Below are 27,564 nucleotides of genomic sequence, written 5' to 3' on the forward strand. Positions count from 1 at the left end.
TTCGTCTATCTACCAAAAAAGAAAAAAAAAAGCCGCAAGCTAAATGTATTTGTACCCATTTATCAAAAAATAAACATTTTTAAAAAAAAAATTTAAAAAAATCTTTTAAAGATGTGAGAGAGATAGTCACACTGATGTAAAATACTTGGGTGACCGTGACTTTAAATTTTGACGACTTTAGTGTATTTTGATAAGAGATAATGATTAAAATAAATTATTTTAACGAGAAATGATGATTAGTTACGAGAGATAGAGACAAAGTCACAAATATCACTAAAACTCAAAGTCACCTCAAGTGGAAAGCCATGGTAACTTTCCCTCCATAAAGTCTCTCAATCCCAACCCAAAAAAAAGAGGAATGCAATTGAACCTTCCATGATGAAAAAGTTGAACGTGCGGTTAATTTACTCAAAGAACGTATCATTAATCAGTTGAAGTTTATTTCTAAAAATTGATTTACACATAAGTTGGTGATCGGTGAATAAGGTGGATGAGATGAGAGAGCAACAAATGTGTTCTGTAATAGTATGTCACAAGATATAAACACTGCATCTAATTTGAAGGATTCGCCATAGATAGTAATAATTGATGGTTACACATAATTCATTTTTCTGTTGTTTTAAACTAAACAGAAAGTTATAGAAACTTGCTGTAGAATTTCATAAAGTTGTCGTCAAGAACTATAGACATCTACCTATAATTACTGTGCCTCTAGAAAAGCTCAAACTTACATAACATGCAGTCCGTTATTAATTTTTTTGAATTTTATGCAGATGTCTTTTCATAGTAGCAACATAATCACCACAAAGTTCGTCAGTCGGAGGCTGCAGGCTGAAGACATATGAGATAGACCTTGACACCACCATTGGCCGCCGATTGGTAACGGAGTCATGTAATATCCCAAAGCTTATTTCGTCAAAAGCAAATGACTCTGTAAGGATAAAGAAACAGTCTCTTGCCAACTTCTCTACCTGAAACCGCAACATTACATTTAGTTAATTGAATTCAATTTCAGTTAGTTAGTCAAGTATTCCTGCTGTAAGAAGATTGTTATGCTAGCTGGGCAGTTAGTTATCTAATAAGTTAGTTAGTCACCCTTCAGTTATCTCTTTCATTGGATATAAGGCCCATTGCCTCTCTTTGTAAGTGATTCTCAGTATGAAAGGCAGAAAATTACCAGAGCACTTTGCTTTCTTCACCAAACTTTCTCTTTTCTTTGTCTTTTCCTTTATGGATCTTGTAGATTGAGAGGGTCAATAACTATTTGCTATTATCTTAATGAGTGGCTGTTTATTCGTTTTAAATGCTATCCATCAGAAAGCTTTGGCTTCTGAATATGAGCAAAGCACCAAACAGACCAACTAGGGAATTTATCAAGTGACTATCATCGTCACAGGAGTGTTAAATAACATTTTTATAACACCTGTAAATGGTAAGAGATCATGAACAGAAGCAATCACCTGAAGTTGGGAAAATCTGATATTATTCATGGTTATGATAACTTGCACCTCCTGCAAATCATCAGCCAAAATTCGAAAGGCTAGATATTGGAAGAAATTTTGCAACGCCTTCTTTTTTCCATCCAAATCCTCACCATAGCTATCGAAGCAAGGAAACCACAGTACACATTGAACTTCATTCCAAGGAATAAGACTCCTCCCTGCCTTGGCTATGATTGTTTGGTACGGATGATATAGACCCCATAAAATTCTGACTCCTGTAAGGGATGGTTCAGTAAAGGTTGTTTCTGACAAACTGGTCGTTGAAATTATTTTGGATGGATCATAGTGGCAAGCAAAGCATGAGGAGAAATGCAAATCAGTGTCGTCCAATATCAGAATTGATCTGTTGCTAGATTTGGGAAACAAATTCAGAAGGGATGCAGAATTCATGGCATTATCTTCTGGCCGGCAGATGTTTTTACGGGCCGACACTGCTGGTCGGTCCACATCATGTGAAAATAAACAAGATCCTCCATTTCGGCAACCCTATTACAATGAACATTAAATAATAACCATAATCTTAATAATGGTAGCATCATAATGTAGTCAAACTCAATCGATGAATTTTGATAATAATAACCATAATCTTAACAAAATGAAATCACCTGCAAGGAAAAGAAGAACTTGCACTGTGGTCTCTTAGCCTGCAATGTGTGTGAAAATGAACATGAATTGCCTCTGCTGCAGGATCCACGCATGAAGTATACACAAGGAGAAACCTCCCCGTAGACGTGGAAATTACCAACGTCAGCATCCTCTGGTGGATGGCTAGAAGAATCATCTGGGTACTGAGCTCTTGTCTATTTCATGCAAGAAAAGAAAACCGCCTATTTTTAGAAGGAAAATAAATTTATTTCAGAATGAAAATTTTACGTGCAAGATTCAAAAGCATGCTACCTCTTTTACAATTGCAGCAAACATTTTTGCCACTTCATAACTGTTCAAGTGATTCAAAGTAACATATGGTACAGCAACACATTTCTTTGTTTGATTTGATGGTTCAAAGCCTTCCTCATCTACAGACACTACATCTGAATGTCCATCTGGCTGACTTTTGAACAGGCATGTATGACTAAATTCATAAGGATCATAATAGGGTACGAGGCCATGAAAGGAGCTCAAAAATTTCGGCCGGAACCGATGGATTGTATATAGTATATCATTATCTGTAAAGATCAGAAATAAGGATTGTTAGAGGATCAAAGTTTTAAGGAACGGTGCACTAAACTGCATTTGCAAAAATGTGATACGTTTCCATTTGAAAAAAGAAATTTAAAAGTGTAAATATTCTGACAAATAGTATAGATACGTACAAATTTCTGACATCTGATGCAGCGATGATTGGTAGAGATTATGGAAAAAACACCAATCTTCCTCAAGCTTAAGCATAAGATGTGTGTCAGGATACACATCATCAGACTTCAAAACCTGCTTTAAATGTTCAAGCCGGTACTTATCCTGCATATGAATGAATATTTTCACCATAAATTCACAAGACCTCTAAGGCTGAATGCTAAAATACAGACTGAGGAGGCAAATCTTATTTCTAGGCAATCAATAAAATCAAAGTTGGTTGGTAAGCGATCAATAAAACCATTTCAATGAATAAGCAAAATTTCACAAATTCATAATAGCCTTCAACCTTTCACTAAAACACTAATATAGATACTGAATAATGGCAATGTATTTGATAGTACAAACAGCAAAGCATACAGCTTTACCTTGAAAATGTGCTGCCAAAACTGAAATGCACAAAAGTTAGCCATGAATTCCATCTCCTTTCGACCAGCTAAGATTGTCCGGTCACCATAATAGCAATCAATGTACTTAGCAAACTGATGAAAATAAAAAACAATTAATTAGACGAGTTGAGGCTCACAACATTGCCAAAGAATTAGTGCATTAGGAAATAGTACATCTGATTCAAATCATAGGTATTACCAATTCATCCTCTCCAAATGGGTGAATAATGGGTAAAGGCTGTGTATCCATCATAATACCCAGCAAGATGCCCTCACGTATCATACCAATGTCTCCAAACTTGAGGACTAAAACAGATGAATCGAAAGACAACGAGAAGCTAGCAAGTAATCGACCATAAAATGTAGGTTCATATCGGCCCCTGGTAGGTGTCTTTTCTAGTGCACCCATCTGAACAAGTAAACTCAATGCATCTTCAACAATTTGAGGATCAGGTGGATCCAGAGCTTTTTGCAACAAAACTGCCATCAAACCCATCAGTCAAGATAACATTGTCAGAATTGGTATGCATTTGTATTAGATATCGTACATATCATAAACTGGACCATTTCAAGTGTACAGGATAACACGGAGCTTTTTACTATTTTTTTTGTTATCCCTTTGTTAAGAGACATTGCAGTTACGTTTAGTAGGAATACAAATATTCACAATATTAATGGGTAAAATAAACAGTTTCCTGGAATATGTAATTTGGTAATATAACACTATTTTTGGCCAAGAAATCAGGACGAACTAACTTACCTTTGGGATCATTGATGGCCTTAGATCCAGCACAACATGAAGAAAGAATTTGAAGCCTCAATGATAATTTAAGAATAACTGGAGTCTCATGATCCTCAAGATCATTGTAAAATGATCCAGGAACCAACCTATAAACTTGGCCATCACAAGTTCGGCCAGTTCTTCCACTGCGTTGTTTCGCCTACAAGACCATATCAACAAACTAAGGAAAATGTAAAAAATTAACAAAATATGGAAATAAGATCATTTGTACCTGAGACTTGGAAACCCAAACAAGTGCTGAACAGTCCTTTTTACGGGACTTATCCCAATAGACTTGTAATGATCGGCACGAATCAATGACATAAGCCACTTTAGGTATTGTCACAGAAGATTCAGCAATGTTGGTAGCCAATATTACCTGACAGACAGCAACCACAATCATATATTGTGAATAACAGTAGAAGAAATTATATCGTAGAAATAATTTTAGAAGAAAAAATCTTCTGAAAAAAATACCACCCAGCCAGAGGTAACTAAAAGAAACATCAAAGAACAAATATGAAAGAAAATATATCTCTTACATAAATTAAATTACATAACACTATTGAACATTTAGATTGCAATACAGTAAATATTATAATTCAACATACCAACACTCAATTTGCAACACTATAATTCGCCATTAACAGAATTTTTTCCAGTTAAAATTCATAAATTAAATTTGTATAATATTTTCAATACATGAAGTTAGCGAAAACGCGGTACAAACATGTCCTTCCATATTGTAAAAGACTTTCTATTGTTTACTAAACTACGGGCAGAAATAACTGACAACAACCTTTCGATGTGACTTCCAAATCTTCATAGTCATGAGAGCTTGTTCAGTATCAATGCTACCATGTAAGATATGAACTCTAAAAGTTGATTCAAGTGGCTTCAAAAGACGCCATTGCTGCTCCAGCGAATAGTAGGTTGGAAGGAATACCAAAATGCTTTTTTCAATATCTGGCTCATTCTCATGTATATGCAGCACCAGCTCATGAATAAGCGAGTGCAATTCAGACTTAATGTATGCATTGGATATGGAAGGATTGAGACAAGACGAATATTTTGAATGCATTATTTCAGAAGTTATCCCAAGAGTTTCAGCTACCTGTGAAAAGAAGATTAGCACCATAATCACTGCTACCACATGATCATCAACGATGAAATAACTCAGAGAAAAATCCTCTAAGTTAGTGGGTAAACTTTGAAGAGAACAGATGATATTTACAAGCAGTACATAAGTGAGCATATGGATCAGGAGTGTTTCAAATGTCCATATGTTCGAAACCCAAAATAGTTATGAAGGTGAAGTATAATTTAAGACCATTCAATATGTATAATATAGACAATATATACAGAACTAGTATTACACCTTTATTTAATTAAAAAAAAAAAAAAGAAACTCTCAGAGTACATGCCTGGTCAAGGTATGAAACACTTCGCTGAAAAAGCATGTTCTGATTTGAGCTAGGAATTGCAAGCACTTCAACTCGTTCGCCTCTACCAAGATCCCTAAAGTAGTCCCTATATCTTGAAATATCAGCAGTAGCAGACATCAAAACTACCCTGCAAAAGCATATTATTTTATCAACATAACATATACTTGCCTCTTAAATTGAAATGAGAGATTTTGATTACAACGTGGTCCCGCTTAGCAGTCCAGGAAACAGAAATAAATGGACTTCTTGACGGGGATCCTCTTATTACTTGGATAATTAGAAAGACATAGTGACTAAAGGAACAGATGCTATCACTGCAATTAAACAAACAATTGCATATGCACTCCTGATCTTCAAATTTATAGATTAGTTTCTTACAAATATGCACATAGAACTCTCTTTAATTAACTCTTCCAAACATCCTCTCAACACTACCGAAACCAAGATGCTAACCTTAAGTCATTGTTCTTTAACAAAAACTGCTTTACACAAACTAGTACAAGATCAGACTCCACTGATCTTTCATGTACTTCGTCAAGAATAATAACCTTGTACTTCAGTGCAGTCAAGCCCTTCTCTTGCATTTCATCCAACAACACTCCAGCCGTTTTAAAAACAATCTCTGAACTGCAGTAGAACAATATACATACCAGGTAAGAAAGAAAGATAAAAAGAGAGAATGATAAGAACTGAATAAGGAAAAAGATAGGTGCTGTATATCTTCCTTAAAACAGCTTCCCTATGACAAAGGACAGTGCGGTCAGACTGTAATATACCATGCAAGGTGTCAATAGATAATGTGCTATAACATGAAACATTTATTATTGTATGTTAGTATAATAAATGGATAATAACACTTTTCTCATATGAATATTTCTTTTACTTGAAAGAAATATACATTAAAGAAAAATGAGTGCCAGATTTCTTCCTTAAAATGGGAATCTTAAATAAAATAAAAATGAGTGCCAAACTATGCATGTTACCATGGTAGTTAAAATCCCGATTTGAATCATTAAATCCCACAAATAAGAAATTATGCTTTCCCTCAACAATTACGAGTATACGCAGAATCTTATTTGGACGAATCAGGTGTAATCGCCCCTGTTAATCAATGATATTTTAAACGTGTCTGTGATTGCGCTTAAAAATGAATTTTAAATTTATATAAGCATTTGAAGTGTGATTTAAGGTTTTAATCATCTTACCTGTGAGCTATGGTTATGAATATAAATTTACACAAGTATTTTAAGTGATTTAAGGTTTTCTCTTTTACTAATGCTATTTTATAGGCATATTGTATAAGTTTTATGAGTATTGTATAATCTTACGATTAGTGTTACAAATCCATGGTTTGCGATTTTACTATCCCTTCCTGATTTTGTGTAAAATCTCGATTTTAACTACCTTGCATGTTATAATAACTAGATTACTATTGTCATAAGATGAAGCATGCATGTAAGTAATGCTATGAGTAATAATATCTTTGCATCCTGGTCAAATATATAATTATATCATTTTTAAATAAAATAAAGATATTCAATTCGATTAAATTTACTCTTAATGTCTATCATTTTTAAATAAAATAAAGATATTCGATTCAATTAAATTTACTCTTAATCTATGTAAGACAAGGTGTCTCCATCAGATTCAGGTCAAAATTTACTCTTCATAAAATATGTCAAGACTTCACATCTACAAAAGCGACGAGGAAACAAGACCGAGGATAAGATGAAGGAAGTCATTGAATTACTATCACATACTTCTAAAGAAAATAAAAATGAACTAGTTTAAGTGAATGTGTTTAAAATACCTAGCTGAAAAGTGCCGTGAATGTCCAATGTGATACCCAACTTCTTCTCCCAATTGACAATTTCGAGCTTTCGCAACCATTTTGGCAACAGAAACGACAGCAAATCTTCTAGGCAGAGTGCACAAAATGGGTGTCATGTTTTCTTCTAGAAGAAACTGAGGAATTTGTGAACTTTTCCCTTGAAGCAAAAAGAAGCAAAAACATCAGCAACATCGAAAGATTATGAATAACTACAAAGTAAGTTATTCCTTATAAATGGGCCATTTATAAGGAAACAGCGGCATTCGTCAAAACAATCCAGGCAGTGTTCATTCATATATGTAAATGAACCGAAGTGCACAACAAAAGGAACAAGTAACAACCATTTTACTAAATGAACGGATGAAAGCATAAGAGCATGTTTTAAAAAATAAAAGATCCATAACCTTCCCGACTTTTTAAATTTAATATATGCATGTAGGGTTTTTTCTATTTATTTTATTTAATGTTTACGCCTAAAGATTTTGAAAGTTTTAGGAAATATCTCTGTTTTAAATCACAGTCACATCACGATCTTTAATATTGTGGAGAATTACGACAAATATGGCTGACGCAACCTCTATCGCATTTATGGAGCCATAAAAAACTTGATGCCGCGACACAAATTGTGGCTGTTGATATTTATACTAAATCCCAACCATATCCAATAATCCGTACTACTAGTAACCACATTTATAGCATGGTAACTTCAAAATTTTGGTTTGATCCATAACATGTTATTTGAAAGCTACTAACTAAAGTATGTTAAGACCACAGTACTAAAATGTAACATAAGGACTTCTATATATATGCATAAAGTCAAAATGTACAGGATGAAAATCCAGTGGAATGGCATTTTTTAAAAGCAATGTCTAAAAATGGCTATACCTTTATTTTGATGAGGTAAAAATAGCTATACTTGAAATTTTAGTGTTAGAATTCAAGAATAGTTGGATGCAAACATGAAAAATTCTAAAATCAAAAGTAACAACAATAACGTAGGTATTAGAATTCTTTGACAACTTCAACTGAATTTCCATATCATAAATGTGTGAGATTTCTCTCTTCTATGTGGCACCGCCAACACTTCTGATGGAAGACATGTCAGTGTCCGACACATCTCAGTGTTCCACATAGACATGTGTGACTACGTTCAATTAATTCATATTTAAAAAATTTCCGAGTGTAAATGTCAGTGTCGTGTCAAAATCGGTGCTTCATAGCTCTCTTCAGCCTAATTCATATTTTTTCTTGTATAACAATTAATTAATTCCGAGAACAAAAAAATTCATCGCTCAGTGAAAAATCAACGATCACTAGTCAAAACTAAAAAACAAAAAAATTAACACAAAAAAACAAGATAAATTGCAATATATATGAGAAATACATAATAAACGTAACTAAAAATTTCAGCAACGCAGAGTAAAATTGTTGGATACGGTCAATGCAGTACGAAAAAAATAAAACGAAGAAAAAAATGGAACAGTTTGAGAAGTTATACCGCAACCGGTTTCACCGATGATGAGAGTGACGCGATTTTGTTGAATTTTATCGATGATTTTCTTCCTCATAGACATGACAGGTAGGTGAGAGAAAGTAGACTGCAACAGCGATGGAGTAATGGAAGGAGTGGGAGAAGGAGGAGGAGACGGAGATGACGGTGGCGACGCCATTCTCAGAAACCGTCACAGTTTCAGCGTGTGTTTTCTACAGGTGAAGAAAGCGAATGACCAGGAAAGGAGAAAGTACAGAATTTTGCAACGTCACGGCCCAGTCAATTTATTTCTTTTTAGAGAGATAGGAGTGAGATACGAAAAGGGCGAGTTCATGTGAGCTCGGTGGTCTAGTTTGACTTTAAGTCAGTCATTTTTCTTTTTCTACTTTGACTATGATTATGATTCTAACAAATCATGATCATGGGGATGGTTTGAGAGTGGATACACTATGCGCGAAGTATGCGGAAATTATTCACAACTCCCACTACTTCTCTTGCACGTTTTCTCAGTAAAATAAAAATAAAAATAGAAAAAAAAAATCCTAAAATTGTTATAGGTAGCGAAAAAGAAAATGGTTCTTTTTTTGGTCGAATAGTCTATTGATTATAGGCATGGCAATGGGGCGCGGTGGGGACGGATCTTACTTTCCCCGTCTTTATATCCGATTCTCATATACTTACTCGTTACTCTATTCATATCCAACAGAGATGGGAAATTGAATCTCATCCACGTCCCCGACGGGTTCGGCTATCCCCACCCCATCCCCATCCCCGTATCGAATAATTTTTTTTAATAAAAAAATAGAAGCTTTTTTGCATCCCCAAGAGCAACGTTGTAATACATTATCCAACAATATGCTCACTTTAACATCTGTTAGACGGAATGATTTAACTGATCATTTAAATATCAATGGTAATTTTTATTAACATGATAATTAGCAAACAAAATAACATGACATATCAACATAAAATAATTTTTTACATTTGGGACGGGTATGGGTATGGGTGCCTATATACTTGTTACCCGTCCTATACCCGTGTTTTGAAATAGGGGAAAACCCATACTCATACCCAAACTCAGTCAAAACGGGGAAAACTCGTCAAATTGAGTTTGGTTCGGGCGGGTAACCGCGGGGTATGAGTTTTGTTGTCATGCCTAATTGACTATAATCCACCAAAATGACTAAAGTTCACTACAATGAATAAGTAATATGTCTAAGTTCAAACTCCGACTTCTGCATATAACAATACATGTTTTTAACTGAGCTATAGAAAAAAAATTATATGATCTAATATTTTGCCAACTTGCTTATAATCTAGTTCAAAAATGACATTTTGAAGATTGGAAGCTATGATTCAATGAAGAAGATTAAACAAACTTCAAGATTTACATTCAACTGCTTGAAGTTTTATACGACATTTATCGTTCTAGTTATAACGAATCGGCTTTGATCGTCTCAGATAAACATTCGAATACTTGAACATTGTTGTTGTTAGAAGCATCATCTATGTTGTATTTGAAGAAATCGTGTGCATATGCATGAATCTTGTTAACTTGATGCGCATGTTGTCAAGTGTTGAGAAAATTTTGAGCACGAAACACTACGACTTCTGTAAATTCGTTTTTTCCTTTCCAAAGTTTCACATTTTTCTGTTGCCAAATGCTTCATGATATCATCATAAACATTAAAAAGTTGTTTCTCATTAAGGTGATGCGAAACCCGTAAAAGTATAAAATAAGGAAAGTCATCGGCCAAGGACATGAGAGGCTGCAACACCAACCACGTATTTCAATTGCTTCAATGTATTAAATACTATAATTTTCATAAAATTTACTATTTAAAGTTTTAAAAAGTGATTTGGAGACGCTTATTAATATTTCCCTTTATTTTTTGTCGAAATTTAACTTCTTCATTTTTTTGGTACAACCAAAATTTAAATTTATTTAGACAAACAAATGTCATAGACTTTCAATATCACGGTCGCTACATTCTCCTCTGCTCACTATTATAAGTAAAAAACTACTTTTTAGATTTATTGAATGAGTGATGTATGTGATCATTAATATAGACCACATTTAGTGTATAAATTAGATTGAATAGGAATAATGTACCTCCCAAGTCTCCACATAAAGATTTTGATCTTAAGAGAATAGACAAACTCACAGTTTAATCCAATCTAAGGGAATTTTAAAATAATATATTTGCCAACCTTTCATCACAAACTCTGCAGCACTTTTTTTTGTAATATATACATCCATTATCAAATCTCCAAATTATCTCATCTGCATGGTTATGACTTAGGAAAAGATTTTTTTTTTCCAAAATCTCTTCAACAGCACGAGAATTAAACAATTTTCAGCACATCGTAACCCCTTTTTTGGTGTGAGTTTAGTAGTCATTCCTTCCAAAGTTTTTACAAATTAAATCATTGATATTTATTTTAATCTATTCATAATGGTATTCAATCTTCTTTAATTTCATTCTAAAAAATAAATTATCAAATTCAAATTGATTTCTCATTTATTTTTTGTCTTTTCATTCATTTTGCTATATCAAATTCATATTAATTAAAAAAAATGAGATATTTCTTTGATGGTTAATCTGATGTGGAGAAGAAAATAACCAATAAAGTACTAGTAAAAAACATGTTGACTAAAGAAGAAATAGTCGGAGAACAGAAAGAAAATAAAATAATGTCAGCAGCGGCGAAGCTAGTAATATTTTTATGAGGTGGCCACATATAAAGATTTTTTTTTTTAAACTAGTAAATTTAACCAATAAGAAAAAATAAATTCTCAATGACTATTACGTACATAAAATGTACTTTATAAAATGCACTTAAAGCTATAATTTACTAATTACTTTGTTTAGCTGTAAAGAAAAAAAATTCAAAGTGTTAATAATGGGTTTGTTATAATAAAGGGTTAATAAATTATGTTTGGGCCAATAGTGATAGAATTTCTTTTGTTGGAGAAAGTTATAGATTATTGTTGTTGTCGTCATATTTTCATTATCAATCAGAGAATATGTATATTTTTTTATGTTCACCCTTCGGTTCTTAGAAGATTGGATCAAGTAATTCAAAGTTCAATTGAAAAGTAAGTAAAATCAAAAAGAAAAAAAAATCAATCCATCTAAAAGCAAACTTGGGGTAGCCAAATATATATTATTAGGGGTAGCTTAATATAAAAATATACCAACTCATTCAACAATTTTTTTCTCTTTGGGGTAGCCATAGCTACCCCTCTCACATGAAAGCAATCGCCCCTGAATGTCAGCATCTTACAAATTTAGGTTATATTTGATAGTTTGAAGACGAGGGAATAAAAGAGCTTTCGAAGAGGGAAGAATAGACAAAGAGATAGATCTCCAACATTCTTTGAGACAATGTTTTTGTAGAGAATGGAAAAACAATGTGTTTAATTAATAGTATGTTTTTAATTTCTAGATTGAATTAAAAGAAAAATCGTTTTGAATAGAAAGTGAAATTTAGTGGTTGAGCCAGGTCGAAACTTGACTCTAAGACACTAGATTTCTCTTAAATATGCGATTTTATGATGACTAAATGTGAAATCTAGAAACATGACTTTAAGAAACTAAAAACTAGTAATTTAATATGATTGTATGACGACTTTAATTTTCGTCTACACGAAATCTAGTGATTGAGCTAGGTCGAAACCTAACTCAGTGATTCAGTTTCTCTTAGTGATAGGAATCTGCACACACTCATACACTAGATTTGTAAATCGTTTTGAATAGAAAGTGAAATTTAGTGATTGAATTTGGTATCTTGGAGTTTACATCACTTATACACCCTGTGCACTAACTATTTGTGCTTGATATTTACTTTACTAGTATATATACTCACACCCTCTCCCTTTGGTTACTATTGTAAGCAAAAAAAAACTTTTTAGATTTATTGAATAAATGATGTGTCTAGTCTATAATAATGGCCGAATAGAATACATCATTTATTCAATAAACTTAAAAAGTTATGTTTTTTTTTTTTTTTTATATATAATAGTGACAGGATAGTGTATTTGTTATATTTTTCTCAAAAATAATTGGCTCATAAAGTCCTCAGCTTGTATAAGACCAACAATACAGGTTTATTGATATATGGGTTAAATATGTTTTTGGTCCCTATAAATATACCAACTTTTCGTTTTAGTCCCTCTAAAATTTACCTTCAACTTTTAGTCCTCCAAAATTTTCCATCTTCACTTTTGGTCCCTCTTTTAAAGTAAACTCATATGTAGAATTCACATTTTTGAATAAAAGTTTGCAGAAAAATTCATAATATTATAAGAATCTCTCCTAAAAAATTTTAGAATTTTTCAACAAAACATGAATTTAATATGAATTTTTATGGTTAAAAATTCATATTAAATTTATGTTTTGTTAAAAAATTCTAATTTTTTTTGGGAAATATTTTTACAATATTCTACACATTTATGCACAATTTCATTAAAAAATATTAAAATTAACTTAAAAATAGGGACTATAAGTAGTGATTGAAAATTTTATAGGGACTAAAAGTTGAAGGAAAATTTTATAGGGACTAAAACGAAAAGTTGATATATTTATAGGGACTAAAAACATATTTAACCCTTGATATATCTGTCTGAAAAATACTTAGGTGACATTGAGTTTTGATGACATTAGTGTGTTTTGAAGAGAGAGATTGCTCTATAAATGATTAAAACAAATCAATTTGAATGAGAATGATTAGTTATTAGAGATAGACACAATGCCACCAATATTGAGTTTTGATGAGATTGGTACACATTTGGGATCACATCGAGGGGCGGAGCCAACCCTAGTTGAGGGTATGCACCTGCACACCCTGAACTTTGAAAAATTGCATCTACAATCTTATGTTTTCTTGTTTTGAATCCCGTGGAAAATTAGAATTGCACCTTGAGTCTCTCACACACACACTGTCAACAGAAAAACGAGGAAGCAAAAACAAAATAAGATAGAAGGATTGAAGTAGTTGCAGAATAAGAGAAACAGAAGCGCAGGACGAAGAAGAAGAGGTATGGCGTCTGGTCTTGTGAACAACCGTATTAGGATCACACCTCAAACAAATAAAGAAGAAGACATGGTAGCAGCTCACAGAGTCCGTGATTTTTTGGTTGGTTGGTAAGTAAGTGAGTGGCCCTAGCATTTGTTGTGTTGGTTTTACACTTCTTTTCCTTGTGTTTCTTTATTTGTTTTTTAACACGTGCATATAAAACTAATTCTAGATTTATGTTAAATCTTTTTATGTCCTCACTTCGGTTTTCGACTTTCGTATAGGCCCGAAATTTTATTTCTTTAATTCCATTTTTAATACACTATCAAGTTTACTACAGCAATCCATCAGAACAATGTTTCATTGGTGTCTAAGATGTGTAGTGTAATCTCTCAAAGATTAAGTTTAAGGAAGATGATTTAATTTTAATCAAAGATTTACAATGATCGTATTATACTCTTATTGAACATTTTACAAAGTCCATCTTCGATACTCAGCTGACACCTCTTGAATAAATACTGTTGAATATGATTACATTTGAACAATATTTTTGTCATTTTGTTTTTTGAAATTTCCAAATTCTAAGTACTCGAGGTCTTGCATCATTTAACATCTCATATCTAATATTCTTCATTAATGAGGACAAACTATAATATTGCATGCATAGTTTTTTTTTTTTTTTGGGTAAAGAAAACTAAATAATGCAATGCATCACTATCATTTTCTGAATAATTAATGATCATGTAATTTAATAACTCACTTGTTTTGGCAGATGAACAAGATCTGTTTTCAAATGATGAGGTAACAATAATATATATCATAATGAGTTAATAAAATAAGAATATTATTTCAACTTATAGAACTAAATAAGCTTTACTAATTGATTAAGTACTCTGTCACACCATGGGGTTTACAGTAGAGTTACTGCTATATAATTTCAGCTTCCAATGTGACAACAAACATCAAGTAATTCGTCATTGCAAGATGTGTCAAGGGTGAAATTCTTGCATGGATAATATTTGGTGCAGTGCTTCATGCCTCGAGGCATGCATTCATCTAGCTACTTACCAAGTTACTTATCACACACGTCACATTTTTTATTTACCAAGAATTAAGTCCATTAATTAATATAAACACTTCATGTTAATGTGTTTGTCTAATTTTCAATATGTTATGCTAATGGGGTCAAATGTAATAGGATATTTTGCGTGGTCCTTTATGGACGTGTTTGAGTTGTTGGATATATATATCTATCTATCTATCTATCTTCTATATATATATATATATATATATATATATATATATATATATATATATACATGTATTCTAAACTACACTTTGCTTATGTGTCACCTCACCAATTCCCCCCTCTCTAACTAATTTTCTAAGCATTCTCCATGTGGCTCTCTTTTTCCTTCACTTTTGACTTCTTTATTATGTAACTTCCAATTAATTTGTGTGATTCCTTCCACTACCAATTTTTTTATTTATAACCTACAAATTATTATGTAACTTCCAATTAATTTGTTTAACTCTTTCCACTACTCATTATTTTATATTGATAACCTACAAATTGAACAAATTTAGTGCATAATTTTATTTTCTATAAAAATCATTGCAAGAACATGCAAAAACTTGATTACTCATTTTTTCAAAGGGTGAAGAATATTTGGAGGAGAATGAAGGATGTGGATTTTGTCTATCCCATGAAATAACCATGGGATAACCATAGTTCATTCACAAACACATATGCATAAGCCATAAGGTATATCGTATTTATATTACCAATTTCATTTTTTTGGTAGTTTTTATTTTTCTTTTCCAACTTCATGTACATTTCTTTCTAATATTTTGTTATCTAATGGATATCCTTTCGTTTGTAGGGTTTTCGAAAAAGCAGAGTTTTTGAAAGGGTGTTTCTTATGTGAAAAGGTGGTTATCATCATACATTAAAATAGAAGTCTTTTGACTTTTATGCTAACTATTTTTGCAATATGGTGGATGGTTATATTTATCAACTAATTTTTTGTAATATCTGAAATTATTCCAATGAAATTATATCTACTTTTTTAGTCATTCTCTCATTCCTTTTATTTATTTCCCCAGTCTATGATATAGCTTTATATTTCACTCAATACATTGCGTGGTAAAATTTCTATTGTCTTTACGTTCTGTATTTCAATGTGTTTTTCGTTATTTTTGGAATTAGATATGAGAGGGTTCCTTTGCAACAAGGTTTGTATTTTATCACCTATTTAATTACATGCATTTTAATGTATAAGCATATAAAATTGTTTGTTTTATTGTTTTTATTTGTCTACTAATATTTGTTACCTCACAAGAATTGCTTTGGAATCCTCCATATCTTTCTATCTGTTTATTTATCTTTATGTTCATGTCTTCTTCTTCTATATTGTAAAGTAAACTTGAGTCATTATCATGTAAGCTTTGTGATGATTTTGCAACCCTAGAGAAACTTTCCACCCCTTAAAACCTTCCACTCTCTTGAAAACTTTTCATTCCACTAAAATTACTTAGTGGAACATTGAATGTCAATATATTACATAACCTTTCTCTAATTTTTTTTTTCTTACATAACATTTAAGAAAAAAAAAAAAAAGGACTCAATCCCTCTCAAATTCTATCTAATCTAATAATTAATAATGGAGAACTATCTCTATCTCTTCTCTATGTCTATCTATCTATCTATATATCTATCTCTATCTCTATCTCTATCTCTATATACATGTATTTTAAGCTACACTTTGCTTAGGTGTTTTTTTACAAAGCTCTCCAATAATTTTTGAACTTTTGATCTATGCTTAGCAATGACTTACGTGTCATTCTATGTAAGCCTCTCCATTATTTTTCTTCTAATTCACATTTTGCATCCACTTTTCCTATTAAATGATCCCAACCTTCTGTATTTCTTTCTAATGTAACTCCCTATTAAATACTCTTCCTACCCCTATATTTTTCCAAGGCTCCACATTTTGTATCCAATCTTTCAATTTCTCTCAATTAATTTGTAACAGCCATGGCTTGACCAAAAATATTCTTCCAACGTTTTATTTTTTACGACCCTTCAATATTTCTTCTTCCGTTTTTTTTAATATATATTTTACATTAGTTTCATTTTCGTCTATATATTTGTTCTAACGGGCTTTGGCTTTATAAAATGGGTATTGTTTATTAGGAATCGTGTTTGCAAGTTTTGGAAATAGAGCTCCTCATTTTTTTTCTAAGCTTTTAATATATATATATATATATATATATATATATATATATATATATATATATATATATATATATATATATATATATATATTGCTTATTTTATCCTTTTCATTTCTTCTTCCATTTCATTTTTTTGATAGTTTTGATTTTCTGTTCAAGCTTCGTGTGTGTGTTTCTATTTCTATAATTTTCCGTATTCTCGAATAGATATTTTTTTCTTTGATTTCAAATGCACGGGTTTGAGAAAAGAGAGAGTTTTGTTTAAAGGACATTTCATATATGAAATTGTGGTTGTATTTTTTCATTGAAATTAAAGTAATTTTTCATTATTATTATTTATTTAACATTGTTACGAGATCAAGAGTTCACTAAACATGTGGAAGGAAACATATAAAAAATGTATATTTTTTTATTCATTTTTATTCCAAGCCAACATGTGGTTGTTACTATAACTATTAGAGATTTTTCCTTCTCAACTAATTGCCATAAGATGGACGAGGATTTGGATGGATCTTACAAGAAACTCAAAACTCTCAACACCAAAAATCCTAAAGGGTCGAACAAAAGAAAGTAAGAATCTTTATCCATAGATGTTAGTTTAATTTGATCAAGTATTTGTGTCTTTGTAATAAGAGAAAATACTCTTACTATGTTTTTAATAGAATAGTTTCTTATAAGAACAAGTATCCTAGGTAACTAATTGTAGAAGCACACATATATTCAAGGCCTACATAACTAATTGTAGAAGCACACATCTATTCAAAATTTTAATGGCATGTTCTTGATCTTCGTAAAATTGGAGAGACAAAATCATGTTTTGATGATTTGAACGCACCAACATGGAAATTTAACCCTATACCTAGGAATTGGTTGACCTTCATACTTTCCATCAACTGAGTTTCCTACAATTAAAAGTAAATTTGGGTGCAGCTTATGGAATTGTCTAACTATACCCACATTCTTTTGGGGAAGTTTTATGAATACTTTATTTTAAAGATAATTAAATGACTTATTTCCATTTAGTTGCTTTCTTTTGATTAAGGTTTAATAAATTTATTAGCAATATTTTTAGATTTAATTTAATAAAGTTTATATGGATTTTATATATTTGAAAGTATGAGGTTAAGGTTGAATGTATAAGTGTTTCTATCAATTATATATTTGTCTTCTATATTATATTTTAAAGTAAGTTTGAGTTACTCTTGATCTAGCATTTGTGATGACATGGTACCTTTAAGACCTTCCCATAAATTAAATTTGACTCATTATTCTTAAGCTTATGATTATGTATATGCATCTCACCTCTAAAAAAATATTCTCACATATAGTATAATTTCTCACCCTTTCTTATTCTATCTAATCTAACAATTATAATAATGCAAGTAGTTTTAAGTTACAAAACTTATCATCCTTTCTTAATATATTTGTAGTTATTATTTTATACTCCATTAAAAAAGGCAAAGAGAGTAGAAAATGTGAGAAAGAGTTAGTAAAAAAAGAAGAAAAAAAGAATGAGAAATAAATTAAAAGAAGTGTTGGGAATGATTTTTTGGAGTGCCGTGTTGGATTAGAGGAGGATCTGTGAGGTAATTATGTAGCGTATAATTGATGAGTTGTAAACAAATGATTTCGGGAAAAGAAGATAAGTTGTGGGAAAAGAATATACGAAGATTATGAACTATATTAAATAAACTATTGATTTTTACTTGAATTATTTGAAATACAATGTAAATCAAGAAAAAAAATTATAAGTTGTCATATTTTTCTCCAATCTAATTGTTAAACTTAAATTATACACTATGAAACTTTACCCATCTAAAAAAATATTGTGACATTTTACCGTAAACACATTGAGACAAGGAATCAATGTATTAGAGATCAAGTAAAGAAAGGGTGGCTGGAACCGCTACATTGTCCTATTGCTATATACGAAGCAGACGTTCCTACAAAAATTGTGAAGCATGACAAGTTTGAGGAGTTGAGAAACAAGATGGGTGTCACATCTTTGGAGCATCTATCTATCTATCTATATATCTTCTTCTCTTTATAAACTAAACTTGACTCACTCCGATGCTAGGATTGTGCCTCTGTGGCACCTATAAAAAAGACTTAACTTTTACTCTTTAATTATTCTATCTAATAAACTAATCTAATACGTAACTTCTCACTTTTTTTTCTCATAATAACGCTAACTCAATCATACAATCCATTAGAATACAACGAGTTATGAACTCACTCTAGACAAAAAATAACAAAGATGTTCGTTAATGAACAGAAACATCATTGTTTTTCTATAGCCATGTTTTAAGAATCTAATAGTAACGGTTTATGGATCTAACAAACTATTTAAACATTCCATAATTTCATACACCGTCATCATTGGATGTATCTCTTAACATTCCTTCAATTATAACCTATAAAATGGAATCAATTTTACAACAGATACTTTTCTACACTTTTTGTTGAAAATTGGTTGGTTATAATTTTAATTAAGGGTCATTGTCCCATCCTTCTGTATATAAATTTCTGCGGTATTATTTTGATTTTGGATCATCATTATCACTTTCTTCAATCAACTCTTGGATAATACTCTTCAATTTTGTATCCTTATATATTGAAAGAGCACATTATTTTCTTAACAAGATTGATGCTGTTTTTTATTTTTAGTGAGAGCACATTATTTTTTTAACAAGATTGATGTTGTTTTTCTTTTAATTTTGTTTTCAGGTTGTATGGATAACAATTAGAGATAACATTTTAGAGCTTTGTTATAGCAAAGTCGCATAAAGAAATTTAGGCAATTGATTTGATTGGCAACAATATGGGACATTTAAAATATTAGAAACAATATTATATTTCAATGTGGGGTGGATAATGTGGGAAAATTGGTATATCTAATTAAAAATATTGATTGAATATGGTTCTTGGGTAAATTGCAAGCAATATTTTGATCAATCCCGTGCAACGCACGGGTTATATACCTAGTATATATATATTAATCGCAATGATCCAGAGTTAAAGAGGTATTCAAAGCTCTATGCAAAGTGGTACAGGCAGTTTTTGATGGGTAGAAGAAGTTATTTAATTTTCTCTTGTTTCTCTTGGACCTTTGTTTGTGTAGTAATAAGTTATTTAATTTTGTTTAAGATCTGAGCCAACATTAATTAGTGATGTTTCCTTGCTATGCTCAATTACTATCCATTCTTTGTACATTCCACGTATACGTGTAAAAATTTGTTATCCAGATAATGTTACATGCATAAGTGGTAGATATTTGTATATCACTTAATTGTTTGATTCGAGGTTTGATCCTTATGAAAAAACAAATTCAAATTGTTAAGGGATGCAATTATGGATACCACGTGTAAATATACTTGTACATGTCCAAATATTGTGCTTAAATAATTATAACCATATCGTCCCTAAATATAGGAACCTTTTGCAAAAATTACGGAGATTAAGAAAGTAGGTTGTAGTATTAAATTTATATATAATTACTATTGTTTTTACAATTTTATCCTTAAGAGAAATAGTTAATTTATGTTTTCAACATAATACTTATTGTTGATTGAGGAAAAAGATGCAAAATAAATAAGGGTAGATTTGTAAAGAAATAATTAGCGTACTTGAAAATATCAAAGAGGTCTTATAAAAAGGGACAAATTTTTTTTTCTCAAAAGGGACGGAGATACTAAATTATTTACATGAATACTCTTAGAAAAGTACAAAGCCTGATTATCATTTGAAAAGTAATACCCTACAACACACTGAAAGAAAGTAAAAGCCTAATTATCCCAAGAGTACAAATTAATATAAGAGAAGTGCTGGCAACACTCTCTTTTTTATCATTCTCTTTAATACTCACTTTTTTATTGGATAAAATCAATATGAATCTCATATTTTGGAAATAGATCCCACATAAAGTGGTAGAATCCACATTGATTTCATCCAATGATAGAGTTAATATTAGAGAGTGATCAAAATAGAGTGTTGCTAATATTTTTCATTAATATAAACTAGGGTTTTTCTATCATGAAGAAGTTCAAAATAGTAAATTTGTATTGTAACTTGTGCATTTTATATTAAATATGTAACTTTTCAATAAGTGATTGTTGTTTTTCAATTAAAAGTTGCTATTTTTAGTTTCCTTAACATGTGTAATATTGCACATGTTAGACAAACCCATATAATTATGAAAATGTACACACCAAGAATGTTGGTGTTTTCTTTCATTAAAATATATTTTAAGCGTAAATTTATGGAAGTTTCTACTGTACACCCTTCAATTAAGGTGTACCAATACACCTATTTCATAAATCTATAAGTTAACGATAATTTTTATGTGATAAAGAGATATTTATCGACTTTTATATTTTAGAAAATATCATTCCACAAGAAAAAACATCATTTCATTTTTTATAAGAATTATACTAAATTTTTTAATATTTTATTGAAAAAAATAATCAATATTCACTATTATGAGTAATAAAAATTAACAAAATTTGAATTTTACTTTGCCGACACTTTTGAAAAATAAAATAAAATAATTATAATTATAAATGATAGAAAATATTTTTTTTTAAAGAAAATAAATCATTAAACTATTCATTTAAATACACGGGTGTACCGATACACTTAAAATTATCGAGTGTACCATAGAAATTGCCTAAATTTATAATAATTACATAATTAGTTTTAAAGAACTTGCTAATTTTCACCCATTCATCTTTTGTGGAAGTAACCTTTCAAAAAAAAAAAAAAAAAACTTTTGCGGAAGTAAATTAACAAGTTATAACGACAAATTTATTACATACATTTAAGGTATAGTTTGCTAATTTAGACTAACTATAAAAGTAGTAAGTACCTAGTTAGCAAATCCTACTTGCTAACTTATATTGATCACTCATTTTTTTGTGGTTAAATTAGCAAGTTAAAACTATTTTTTTTGACAAATTATTTTGTCAAACTTTAACACGTAACTTGCTAATTTGTACCCACTAAAAATAAAGTGAATTTAAATTAGCAAATCCATTCTTTTTTGAACAAGGAAACAGGTATATTTTATTTAAGATTAATCTTTTTCTTCATGAACATCAACTGCCATCCTTATTTCTAAAAAAAATTCTTTCCAATTAAGGAATAGTTAAATGGATACGAGATTTTGGATATAAGATTTAGACACATGGATATAAAAATACATATTATTTAATTATTTTCTTTTTTAACTTTTTTCCATTTTTGTGAGTGTCGAAATTTTATGTCTAAAGTATCTTGACTACACAAAAATTTCTCCACATTTAGACACTAGACAAAAATCACACTAAAGACGGACTTAAATTAATCAAAATTTTATTTTTGTTGAGAAATTACATTAATCACATTGAATATGGCAAAACAATAATACGAATACCGTGATTAACTGAAAAGAAAATAAAAGCCTAAAATGCATTTATTTTTCCTTTGCAAAATTACAATGCTTTATCATGATTTTGTTAAACTTATCACCAACCTAACATGCATGTTTAAAAAAGGTTTTGTTAACAAGCACCCTAACAATGTTTACGGAAACCATAAAAAAAATGAATGTCTTTGAAAATTTAAGTTTTTATTGTTTGAAGAAGCTAAAATGGAATTTATTAAAATCACAATGATTCCTAACCAGCACAAGGAATGCTAGATCAGAAGTCGTAAAGTAGCAACATACAAAAGAAAATAAAAGTTGTACCAAAACCCTCACCCAACATACATAAAAAAACTCTCAAACATCACAAGTTGCCACAAAAACAACTTCCACTACCAACATTATGTTGCCCGCACACAATCTCCAAACAACAACGTCAAGAACCAACACAATAACCAACAACCTTTAAAAAGCTACACAATTGAAACAACAACAACAACGATTGAAACAACAACAACAACAACCACCTTCGCCACAACAACAATCGATATCACGTTAACGAATCCATCTTTGCAACAACAACAACCAACACAACAACAATCATAACTACACAATTTTCAATACAAAAGTTTATGTTTCAAATGCTTAAACAATGCCCTAAAGGCATTTGTTAGCATTTTTCTTAAAATAATTAAAAGTAAAAAGCTATTTTAATCTTCTTCGAAATCATAAAATCAAATATTAAGTTTTTTTCTTTGCTTACAAATAATTAAGTTATTCGAAATACTAACAAATTACTCCTTTTTTTACTAAGTATTACAATTAATCCGTAAGTGAAAAAAATTAATCCGTAAAGTTTAATTTACTTGTTTATCTAGTAAATGCCGAGTAAACTTTGTCCAAAACATGGATGATTAGAAAATAAGTCAGAACCACCAATTTGGTGTTGTCCTTTACTCACCCACACTTCTTAAAAATGGAATACAAAAATGTTTGAGGGAATATACAGAAAGAAAAAAAACATAAACATAGAAGATGGAACCACATACATGTTTGACTCTTGTTTTCTTTGTGCTTGTAAACTTGGCTGTTGGGGTGTTAAGTACTGATGATTATAGCAGACATGATTTCCCCGTTGACTTTGTTTTTGGGTCAGGCACCTCTGCTTATCAGGTTCTTTTTTACTTTACCCCAAAAAGAAGTAACCCTGCAATTTCATTACTTTTTTTTTTTATTGTTGTACTTGTGATTATGATGAATAGGTGGAAGGAGCTGCTAATGAAGATGGAAGAACTCCTAGCATTTGGGATACCTTTGCACATGCTGGTTAGTCAATTCATTCTATCATCCATCTTATCATTTTTGGAATATTTTTATTATGTATTGTTACTATTGTCTTACGCATATGTCTACGAGGTGTTATTTCAAGGGTAAAATAAAATAAACTTCTTGTAATTGGAGGAAAACATAGCCTAAAAGTTTATTATCAATTATTTGCACTATAAAGTATAACCCGACTTTTTTCTGAAGCGAAAATCAGTGAGAAACTGGGAATATGTTATAGTATTTACAATTTAAATATTCAGTTTTTACTTTGAGCATTATAAACCAACTCTCATGACTATAGCATTTTTATACAAAAAGGGTTTGCGCGTGGAGGAAATGGAGATGTAGCCTGCGACACGTACCACAGATACAAGGTAAACAAGACACAAGGCTTCTATCTTTCTAATTTTATCTGGTAATGCATTCTTTCTGATTCATCTTTTAATGCAGGAAGATGTGCAGCTCATGGTTGAAACAGGCCTTGATGCCTATAGGTTTTCCATTTCTTGGTCAAGATTGATACCAAGTATTTAACTGAACTTAAAACTTTAGTACATATCGATGAATGATGAAATTTAACGTTCTTTAATTAATTTTTCAGTAAAGACTGACTCCCTTTGAAAATGCTTTTATTTCTTCCCAGATGGTAGAGGACCCATCAACCCGAAGGGATTGCAGTACTATAACAATCTCATCAATGAACTCATTAGAAATGGTTAGATACGAGTTTCTTCATTTGTTGCAAGATAAGACATGCCTTAATTAAGATTTCAAAAACAGTAGAATGAAATCAATTCTGTTTCTTCAAGTGATATAATAAGTCTTTCCCATATGCAGGAATCCAACCACATGTCACACTGCACAACTATGACCTCCCACAAGCACTTGAGGATGAATACGGAGGATGGCTTAGTCGTGAGGTCATGTATGTTCTTATCTCCTATAGCTGCACCAGTTTGCTGTCACAATTAGTTCTTACAATTCTTATTGCATGAAATAAGGCACAATACACCATAAATCTAGAGAGAGAAAAAGAACCATATACACACCAAGTAGTTGATGCGTGAAACAAGACACTTTTGTTCTTGCCTCACTTGCTCATATGATCAATGGTCAAACGCACTTTAATGACGTGAAGATTTCATATTCTAAAAAAAGTACTTGTTGTGCTTAGGAAGAAATGTCCTTATATTGCATTTTTTGTCAGAATTGAGAATTAAGACTTGAATTTTGATGCAGAAAAGACTTCACAAACTATGCAGATGTGTGTTTTAGAGAGTTCGGGGATAGAGTCAAGTATTGGACTACTGTGAACGAGCCCAATATCTTCGCTGTAGGTAGTTATGATCAAGGAATCTCCCCACCTCAGCGATGTTCTCCACCATTTTGCCTTATAGAGAGCACCAAGGGTAACTCAACATTTGAACCGTACTTGGTAGTTCATCATATTTTGCTAGCGCATTCTTCAGCTGTGAGATTGTATAGAAGAAAGTACAGGGTATATCGCCTAATTTTTTTTCATACTGTGTACTTCTCTTTGTACTTTTTGTTTTGTTTTGTTACTGTTACACTACTCTCTAGAGACTTGTTACATTGCAGGAGGAACAAAATGGATTTGTTGGTATCTCACTCTATACATTTGGGTCAGTTCCACAAACAAATACAGAGAAAGACAGGGCAGCATGTCAACGACTTCGCGATTTTTATTTGGGTTGGTGAGTTACCGACTCTAAAATTGGTTATAATATTTTATCTTCTTCTTCTTACTGCCTATTTTATTTAAGGATTATGGAACCCTTATTGCATGGAGACTATCCCTATTCCATGAAGGCAAATGCGGGCACGAGAATTCCTGCCTTCACAAGTCGCGAATCCAAACAAGTTAAGGGTTCCTATGACTTTGTTGGCATAATTCACTACATGAAATTTAATGTCACAGACAATTCTGATGTGCTGAACACAGAACTTAGAGATTTCAGTGCAGACGCGGCTGCAAAGCTACTTGGTATGTGTTGTGTTTAATCATGGGATTTTAAAGCTTAGAGCTATATAAGCTTGCTGTACTAATTGCATTTTTTTTCATATGATTCTGTTGTTTTCAACTAGTTGAACTCTTTACATCATTTAGTATCTGACTCCCCTTTTCATCACTTGTTGAATAACCATGTGCATCACTTGTTGAATAATTGGTGGAGTAAAATGAACTATTTCTTTGTTTTCTGTGGTTTTGCAGGTTTAGAGGAAGTACTTGGAGAGAATGAGGTAACGGTTAAAAAACTAATTAAAATTATCATCTTAATTGATTTGTTCAATCACAGATTACTTCACAGTAAAATTATCTGGTTTGATTTGGCTCAGTACCCATTCACACCATGGGCTTTAGGACAAGTACTGGACACATTCAAGACCCTTTATGGCAATCCACCTATATTCATTCATGAAAATGGTATGCTTACCTCTCGTTCAAGATTAAATTGATTGCAATGAATCTCTTTTAGGAAATCGTCATTGGATGCTGATTGAGGTTGAATAATAAGTTGCGGCGCTAAGGTTTTCCTGTCATAGACGGCCAAATAACATTTTGACTAGGTTATTGCATATTATGGTTTTCATGTATTTTCCATCCTCAATTGTATGGAATTGTAAACTTAAGCATCAAGGGATTTGACAATGATTTGGTGGACCATTCATAACGCTTGTAATTATCGTTTTTAAACAAATGTTGCATAAGATGAGTTCCAATTGTTTGAATTGTTAGGCCAACGGACACTAAGCAATGCATCACTCCATGATGAATCAAGGTTGAAATACTTGCATGGATACATTGGTGCCGTGCTTGATTCCTTAAGGTATGTGATTGCTACTCCATACTATTATATTTTGAAAAATTAGATTTAGAAAATGTCTTTGAAAGAAGTTACTTATCCAATAAATGAAAACAGTCCTAAACACGCAACATTCATAAAAGCAATCACACCTGAAATAAACACCTATGCTTTGATATGGTATGTGATCTTCCGTCTCATTTTTTTTATCCTTCAGAAATGGATCAAATATGAAGGGATATTTCGTGTGGTCTTTCATGGATGCATTCGAGTTGTTGGATGGATATGAATCGATCTATGGGCTGTACTATGTCGATAGGAATGATCCAGAGTTGAGAAGATACCCAAAGCTATCTGCAAAATGGTACGCCCAATTTTTGAAGGGTACAAGATCCTCCCTAGTTGGTGCAATTGAACTCAATAACGATTCATCACTTGTTTCGGTTGGACATTTACTTCAGTAGTGGGTTCTATAATTTGTATGCATTAAAGTGTTGTTACATTTGGTGTTTCTGTTGAGAGACTTTCAGTTTTGTCGGTTAGCTGGTTAGTGGTTTAGATGTTTAAGAAATCTGTTTGCATATTATTTAGTTAATCTATCTAAAATCACTATTCCATCGACCATCTGTGTATGCAATCATCATAAAGTGAGTGATCTCACATTAACAATGGTATCTAGTTCTTTGATTTGGGACACGTGCATACGAGAATGTGAGGTTGTTTGCGAAATCTGAGGTAGTCATGACTAACTCTAATGGTTCTTCGTTGGCCAACCTGTCTTTTCTTTATGGCAAAAACTTATAATAGAGAAGTGGTTCCAGATGCAAGTCATCTTTGGTTTCTGGGATGTGTTTGAAATTTTGCAAGGCTCTCTTATTGATCCATCTATGTGTGAACTATACGAATTTTAGAAGATAGCTGCAAAGGATGCCTGAGACATGTTAAAAAATTCTTATGTTGTTG

General features: G+C 31.5%; 2 protein-coding genes across 3 annotated transcripts; one reads left to right on the plus strand and one right to left on the minus strand.

Moving 5' to 3' along the window:
- Positions 1–515: 515 nt before the first annotated feature.
- Positions 516–9,094, minus strand: LOC11416820 (DExH-box ATP-dependent RNA helicase DExH8). Its single transcript, XM_003591483.4, has 14 exons — positions 8,800–9,094; positions 7,281–7,458; positions 5,924–6,097; positions 5,450–5,597; positions 4,825–5,139; positions 4,258–4,404; positions 4,005–4,185; positions 3,444–3,724; positions 3,224–3,337; positions 2,816–2,960; positions 2,400–2,668; positions 2,108–2,302; positions 1,461–1,988; positions 516–971 (listed from the first exon to the last, which is right to left on the minus strand). The coding sequence occupies exons 1-14, from the start codon at positions 8,969–8,971 to the stop codon at positions 750–752; spliced, it is 3,069 nt and encodes a 1,022-aa protein (XP_003591531.2). The 5' UTR covers positions 8,972–9,094; the 3' UTR covers positions 516–749.
- Positions 9,095–23,356: 14,262 nt separating this feature from the next.
- On the plus strand, positions 23,357–27,425 carry LOC11417093 (hydroxyisourate hydrolase). Of its 2 annotated transcripts, none has more exons than XM_024783828.2 (13): positions 23,357–23,623; positions 23,713–23,776; positions 24,095–24,150; positions 24,227–24,302; positions 24,420–24,491; positions 24,614–24,701; positions 25,016–25,274; positions 25,358–25,491; positions 25,561–25,781; positions 26,010–26,038; positions 26,135–26,222; positions 26,535–26,625; positions 26,819–27,425. In XM_024783828.2, the coding sequence occupies exons 1-13, from the start codon at positions 23,486–23,488 to the stop codon at positions 27,063–27,065; spliced, it is 1,563 nt and encodes a 520-aa protein (XP_024639596.2). In that variant the 5' UTR covers positions 23,357–23,485; the 3' UTR covers positions 27,066–27,425. The 2 variants fall into 2 exon arrangements, with proteins under 2 accessions (XP_024639596.2, XP_024639600.2); XM_024783832.2 differs by having other exon boundaries at positions 23,358–23,623; positions 25,376–25,491.
- The last annotated feature ends 139 nt before the right edge of the window (positions 27,426–27,564 follow it).

The sequence above is a fragment of the Medicago truncatula genome, chromosome 1 (assembly GCF_003473485.1).
Source record: "Medicago truncatula cultivar Jemalong A17 chromosome 1, MtrunA17r5.0-ANR, whole genome shotgun sequence".
Taxonomy (NCBI): Eukaryota; Viridiplantae; Streptophyta; class Magnoliopsida; order Fabales; family Fabaceae; genus Medicago; species Medicago truncatula.